General features: G+C 48.4%; 1 protein-coding gene across 1 annotated transcript; it reads right to left on the bottom strand.

Moving 5' to 3' along the window:
* Positions 1-385: 385 nt before the first annotated feature.
* LOC120670706 (protein CYTOKININ-RESPONSIVE GATA TRANSCRIPTION FACTOR 1-like) lies at positions 386-2,442 on the bottom strand. Its single transcript, XM_039950856.1, has 3 exons — positions 1,975-2,442; positions 1,508-1,858; positions 386-1,380 (listed from the first exon to the last, which is right to left on the bottom strand). Exons 1-3 carry the CDS (start codon positions 2,221-2,223, stop codon positions 895-897), a joined length of 1,086 nt encoding a protein of 361 aa, XP_039806790.1. The 5' UTR covers positions 2,224-2,442; the 3' UTR covers positions 386-894.
* Between the last annotated feature and the right edge of the window lie 4,962 nt (positions 2,443-7,404).

Below are 7,404 nucleotides of genomic sequence, written 5' to 3'. Positions count from 1 at the left end.
CAAGCAGGTTGTAAGCTTACAACCGGCTTCGACACAGTAATTAAAAAATCTTGTGAAATAGACAAGTGGGCCATGTATTAATGATAAAGAACTAAATAATTATACGAGTAGGCTGAGAGGTAGGCAGCAACAAGCTAAATTATTAACCTTGCTCTTAGTAGGGGCTAAGCCACTTTATTTGCACACCTACAAGATAATGACAAAGGTACACATAGGCCAATAGAAAGTATCATAAAGCTCCTCGGATGCTATATGATCGATAATAAAAGAGAATGTGTTGCATGTAAACCAGGCCAGTGATAAAGTGACCAAGCTGACACACAGTTTAAAGCAGATCTATCATACTGACATAGTAATGACCATCAGAAGCAAAGTCATGAACGGATGAACAGCAAAACACCTTGTGCTCGACCTCTCTCCATGCATATTGCTATTATTTTTAGCCCCAGTACAAGAAACTGAACCAAAACAACAAAGAACAAAAATACATGTAGCAGGCTACTAGCTGCTAGCAGAGCCAGCGACCATGTTATAGCCCCAGCACACAGAAAAAACCAAAAAACTATTACTCAAAACTAAAACTCCTCACACTACTACATGCAATTATATCCTAGCTATATTTCTAGCTAGATGGTAATCTCACGATTTTGCCTTATTACTTCCCTCGTGATCCTGTCGCTCCTATCATCTCTTCTCTCTCTGATCTCTCTCATACACGACCGAATCACATGACTCCAACAGTGACACGGGTTACACTGGCAACGAACAAGAAGCCAAAAACCACTACAGCGCGGAAGGTAGACGACGACGGGAACACTAACAGTCAAAGGCACCTAGCTGCTGCAAAAGGCCTACGGTGCTGGTCGTGCCTTGTGTACATGTAGAGGTAGATCATCACCAGCTCCGGACAAGCCCGAAGGACAGCGTCATGAGCAACATGGCGGCATCCGTGATCTCGTCCTGCTGCACAGGCAGGGCCGGCGACGCCCGGAAACTGCAGGAAGCAGCGGAAGATGGGCGAGCTGGGCTCCTGCTCCAGCTGAGGAGCCCAAGGTCCCTGCTGCTCTGGCTGGCGTCATCAGCAACCTCGGCGGCGGGCTGGGGGACGGCCTTGTGAGCGGCGGCAGGAGGGGCGGCGGCGGCGGCGGCGCCACCTTGATCCTGGACCACCTTGCACCGTTTCTTGAACGGCAGCGACCGTTCCACGTCCACTCTCTTCTCCTTCTTCACCTTCGAGTGTGCTCGTGCTGCCATGGCGTCCCTGGGCGTGGCAGTGGCTGCCTTGGCGCCGTCGGCCGGCACTGGCCCGGAGCCGCCGCCAGAGGCCATCATCGCCCGCCGCGCCTTCCGCTGCCTGATGCCGCACGCGTTGCAGAGCGACTGCACCATGCAAAACAAGCACTACAGTCACATGGGCTTGCAAATCATGGTTCTCTAATCGTACAAAGTGCAAGGACCACGAGTTCCAAGAGGGAACAAGCAAGCAGCAGCTAACGGTTGTTCCTACCTTGGGGCCGCAAGGACCACTCCTCCACAAGGGCGTCTTGGTGGTGTTGCAGTCGGAGCACACCCTAATAACACCCAGATTAGGCTGCCCACCCATGCTCAGCATGTCCTCGTACCCTTGTGCCTTCCTCCTGGGCTTCTTCGCCGCACCGGGATCGGCGGTCGCCTTCCTCGTGATCCTCATCTTGGCCGGCGGCGTCCAGCTGCCTGCAGCCTCAAGTGATCCACCCATCTGCAGCCTCCCCATATCGTATGGATCGAACGAGGACGGCTCGATCATGTCGTCCCGGATACTCTCCACGGTCGGGAACGGCGTCGCAAAGACACTCGCAGACGATGATCCGCCGATCATCTGATGGCAGAAAAAGGGCATGTTAACCAAGATTGACCAAACTAACATAAACCAAGTGATCTCCACATAGAATTGAGAAATTAATTTGAACACACTTGTTTAGAGCTAGTACTTACATGCTGGGGCTCCAGCATAGCCTGATGCTGCTGCTGCCTGAACAAGTGATGGCCTTCTGGCGATCCATAGCTCAGGCTGCTGTCGCTGGCGCTGCTGCTGCTGCTGCTGATCACAAAGGGGAACAGGATCGGGGGATCCTTTGGGAGGGTGAAGGCCTGGAAGTGGCCTTGGTGGTGGTGATCCTGGTGGTGATCTCCCTCCATGAGAGGGAGGGCAGTGGAGAGCTGGCTCATGTAGATGGCAGACATGGGACGACCGAGAGGAACTCGCGCCCGAGATCCGGATGGAGCTATGGCTGCTGGCTAGGTAGTAGAGCTAGCTAGGTGATGATGAGTGAGTGGAGATCAGGATGAGATTTGGAGAGGGGATCGGAGCGAGGAGGAGAACGGCAGCCGTGTGATGCGGGCAATTAATTCGAAGGGATCAAGAGGCAAAGCGGCGATCATGGACTGCAGGGTGAGGCATGTCCCTTTTATAAAGGGACAAGGAGAGAGGTCTGCCTTTGCTAGGCCGTGGTAGATCGTTCGTGTGTGATCCGATCCTTTCAGACACACACGCACGAGAGAGACGCTACCGGAAACGGTTAATATGCCGTGTGCCAAATAGTTTGCCGTGTGCTAAAAGACGGACACACGACACACAGCCACTTTGCCGTGTGCCCAAAATAAAACACACGGCAAACACCACGCACACGGCAAAATTGCCTCTTTGCCGTGTGTCAGCCCCAGGAACACACGGCAAAAACCAAACACACGGCATATTACTATCTTTGCCGTGTGCCGCCCTCAAAACACACGGCAAACCTCGTGCACGTGCCACTCACGTGCAGGGGTGGCGAACGGAGGTGGACGGACGGGCGACGGAGGTTGACGGCGCTCAACTTTGCCGTGTGCCGCATGGGGCACATGGCAAACAGGCCACTTCGCCGTGTGCTACAGCTTGGCACACGGCAAACAAGACACTTCGCCGTGTGCTACTTCCTGGCACACGGCGAAGTCTTCTGTCACGCCGTTAAGCCGTGCTCACGACGTCAATGTCTTTTTTTTGCTGTGTACCCTTAAATACACATGGCGAATGTGTTTGCCGTGTGCCCGATAAATGGCACACAACAAACTAGACCTTTGTTGTGCTTAGCGCTGCCGTCGGGGGTTCGCCGTCGGCCACCGACGGCGAAAACTTCGCCGTGTGCCTACTAAGCATTTGCCGTGTGCTTGGTGCACACGGCGAAATAGCCAATTCAGGTGGTGAGAGCAGGGATGAGCATCGGAGGGGAACAGTAAAACACGTCGGCTGCTGTGCAAACACATGTTATTCCTAGTCGGCCACGGGAGGATATGTGATGGAGGAGCGAGCGAGGCTAGGTCTCTCGCTCCAGAGGATCGGAGGGACGTCGCTTGCATTGCCCGTATGTTTGTTTGCGGCGATCGCAGTGCCGATCATCGCCTAGCTGCAACTGTGCCGTGCCCTCGGCTTAGGGCAAAACCAGAGTACGAGACTAGCTGTAGTTTCTGTAGCATCAGAAGGGTTAGCTAGTTCGGCGAAGCTTATCAATTCGCGGACATTTGGTACGCCCTTGTTGCACTAGCTGTAATCGGTACTTTTGGTTCCCATGAAAATTAGCATAGGAGAGAGCGCAAAGTTAATATAGTTATCACCCATCAGACTAGTCTTTTATGTTGAGTTAGAGTTAGATCACTGACAGTCATGATCACTTATCGTATCATGCTGATTATGCAACTCCCGCTAATAAGATCGGTTAGTTTAAACCTTCAAGCAAGTTCAGCAAACACCTATTAGTTTACATGACTAATAAGATCAATGCAAATAACCTACATGTGATGTTTCTAGAGAAATCGTAATTTTAGGATAATTGAGGATGAACTAGCCTATCAACCCGTGCTCCCAGATGGGATAATTAGAATTAATATAAAAATAAGGCTTATAGCTAATAATTATAATTATCTATATCTCACCCCTCTTTCATCTATTAAATATCCTAACACATGCTCTAAAATACATATTTATCATTATCTAGTTGCAATAGATTTTATTTTGCAGCACACCTCCATGTATGTTTGATATATATTTAATTGAACTATTTGTTTGCGAATCGATATTCTTATATCTTCCATCATACATGAATACGTGGTGAAATATACCATGGATAGTATTTTTATATAAATAATAACATAACAATATATTTAAAATAGTAGAAATAGTAATTCAAATTTTTTTGTATTGGCGCACTTTAATATTTTGTTATAATTATATAATTTAGATTTAGATTTAGGGTTAGTTTAACTTTTAATAATTGCATAATTGGATCATTTATATGCAAATTTAGGGGGTTATTTTGTATTAATTTTGTAGCGGCGTAGGTGGGTAATTTACATGAAAATTAGGGAATTTACTTTACTTTTGTTTTATAATGACAGAAGTGGATAATTTAGATACATATTTATAAGGTTACATTAGTCTAATTTCATAATAGTACAAGTGGATTTTAGGTGGCTTCACATGAGCCTTTAATAATAGTAGGATGTTGCAGCAGAGATACCCTTTCTCTCCCTTTTGTATCACTATTCTTTTTCTTTTTCTTTTTCTTTTTCCCCCTCTCCTCTCCCTCTAGCACAATTCCTCAGGGGGCAACGTGGCAGCCTCGACGAGCGGCGGCGGACGTAAAGTTAGAGTGCAAGGAGCACAAACTGGCCATGGCAATGCACCTAGTCTAGCGGGATCAATGCTAGCCTCCATAGAGTATCCCTCATCCTCTAGCTTCACTACTCTACCGTTTCTATTTGTTTAGCATCTCTCGAGTGCCTAGCACTTAATTTGTTTTTCAGCCTACACTTGAACCCTCTCCCGGCCCCGCTCAGCGCTTGCACGGCATTCTAGCTAGTTTCCACGATAAGCTGTCCTCCAACAGTGCCGCCACGCTTCGACTTATCGTGTCCACATCCCTGTCGCCGCCTTATATCGCTAGGCCAATTTGTTTGTCTCCACCTCCTGCGTCCGGCAATATCCTCCGCCTTACCTCCGTAGTCTGCGCATTTGCCATCAGTGCCGACCTTTTTTTTTAAGATCCCCTCAAAAAAGAAAGAAAAACAAAAGCTCCTAACAAGACTATTTTTCTTTTTTTTTCTTGAAAGCTGAGAAGACAATTTTTTCCATTGTACATAAATTAGATTCTTACCAGCGCTCAGTGTACATAATAATCCTTGTATACGTCTGCTCTGCTTGAATATTAAATTATTATGTGATCCTTTCAAATATCTAGCTGCACTAGACGCCCTCTCGGAATCTCTCCATTGAAAACCAGAATCCCGTGTGCCTCCGAACGACCATGATGGCGCGCGCGTGCATGCACCACCAGCAGCAGCAGCAGCGCAGGGAAAGAAAAATCAGGACTTCCCCCACGCGGATTACCAAATCAGGCAAGGCGCCTCACCCTGCGGCCGCTTTGGTTTGCCTTTGCCTACCCTCTGGTCAGCTCGGCTGGTCCTGACCGACCCATCACCCATCCATCTATCCTCTGTTCCCACCAGCAGAGCAGAGGCCAGCGCGGGCACAGTGAAACCGGGGCAGAGAGCGACGGCTCTTCCGGCGCGGCGGAGCCCATACGCGCCCGACCGCGTCCGGCCAAGCATCTGGGCGACTTGTTCCTCGGCCCTCTCCCTCGTGATCTGGCCCCCGAGCCGCGCGCCCGAACAAGCCACGGATTGGCCCGGATCCGCCCGCGCCCACCGCACGGCTCGGCAACGCGTGCCCGTCCTTTCCTGGTCGGAGCATAGCGACCGGTCGATGCGCTCGCTCGCTCGCGCGCGCCCGTGAAAAAGCCGGAATTGGGGGCGGTGAAACAAAGCAATCAAGTACTAGGATCGTGTGTCCACCCACTTAGGGTGTGTTTGTTTAGTTCATTTTGCAAAAACTTGTAAAGATGTAAACAAGACATTTGAAGTATTAAATGAAGTCTATTTGCAAAACTTTTTGCATAGATGGGTTGTAAATCGCGAGACGAATCTAATGATGCTAATTAATCCATGGTTAATCAATAATTAGCGGATGGTTACTGTAGCATCACTATTGCAAATTATGGATTAAGTAGGCTCATTAGATTCGTCTCACGATTTACAGTCCATCCATACAAAAAGTTTTGTAAATAGATTTCATTTAGTGCTTCAAATTAGCAAAATTCCGTTTCACTTTAATGCGTTTACGGCTTTTTTGCGTTTACATGTAAAGATCTAAACAAGCCCTTACATGAGGATGGGTGGGTGGGTGTATCCGTCTTCCTCCGCGCACATCGGGATCGGGGCCGGATCCGATCCGGCTCCGAGATCCTGGCAAGGAGGTCGAGACGCCGCGCCGCAGGAATCTGCAGGTTTGTCATCAGACAGAGGGTGAGTATTACATGCTGGGGTAGATGCTAATGCTCCGGTGGTTCGGCCGTCGGCAGCCAGTTCCAGTCTTCCAGATCATTGTAATCATGTTTCAGCTCGCATCAAGGAGGCACCAAACAGCGTCTGAACTGAGAGGAGACTGAAGCTACTATGTAGAGTAGCATGTAGCAAAACAGTGCAGGACTTTTCAAAAAGAAGAAAAAAAATGTATCAAACAGTGCAGGGCCCAAGCATTTCAGCAGGGCATATACCCAAGCTATACAGTCACCAGAGACACCTGTTCCTAGAGATTGCACAGTTTTCAGAATGGCGATTTGGCAAAACAGTTTCTTCTAGCTGGAGCTTGTTTCTTCCTTGTTCTTCGAAAAGGGGCATGACCTCTGCGGGTACAGTGTCACTCGAAATCACTGGAAATATAATCCAGTATGTTTCTATGATCACAGTTCAATAGGAGAATACTTATTGTGCGCAGAATATATCTACGAGAAGAGAACCTAATCGCAAGGCTTAGTGCTTGGTAAAAGAAAACAAAGATCAACAAAATATCAGCGAACTCATAACCGAGCTATATTAGGACAGTCTAGGTACGCATAAAACAGTCATCGCGGCGCCGTCATGGTTCTTATCGTATCATTCCTACAGCTGGATAACGTTTTTAACAGAATTGGCAGCAGCTGCTAGATTGTATGATGGTTAGGCTGCATACGTATGTGGCCTTTGGATCACTCCTTGAGAAAAGAGTAACTCACTGGCTGTCACAAGTTGTAAGGTGGTAAGGCGAGGCCCAACAAATACGTAACTTTCAGGAGGCAATGCAAATCCAAAGGGATCATGGCGTTAAGCAAAAGGACACCGTGCTGCCATCTCTACAGGGACCCTCTGTGTGGGGGTAACAGCAAATGTATGGTTGGTGATCCGAAAAGAAAACAAATTGCAGTGCATATACAGGTAGCTCAACCAATGGGTGATGGTTGTATGGTGAAGCACAGGATCATTACAAATAGCACATTAAGCTTCTTTCGAAGTCGT

This window comes from Panicum virgatum, chromosome 4N (assembly GCF_016808335.1).
Source record: "Panicum virgatum strain AP13 chromosome 4N, P.virgatum_v5, whole genome shotgun sequence".
In the NCBI taxonomy this organism is placed as follows: domain Eukaryota; kingdom Viridiplantae; phylum Streptophyta; class Magnoliopsida; order Poales; family Poaceae; genus Panicum; species Panicum virgatum.
The sequence above is the reverse complement of the archived record's forward strand: the minus strand, read 5'-3'. Positions and strand labels throughout refer to the sequence as shown.

Excerpts from the sequence above, each read along its gene's own strand:
- LOC120670706 (XM_039950856.1), bottom strand. The coding sequence starts at position 2,223 with ATGTCTGCCATCTACATGAGCCAGCTCTCCACTGCCCTCCCTCTCATG. Across the intron at positions 1,859-1,974 it reads CTATGCTGGAGCCCCAGCAT|ATGATCGGCGGATCATCGTC; the intron begins GTAAGTACTAGC and ends TTCTGCCATCAG. Across the intron at positions 1,381-1,507 it reads GTGGTCCTTGCGGCCCCAAG|TCGCTCTGCAACGCGTGCGG; the intron begins GTAGGAACAACC and ends TGCATGGTGCAG.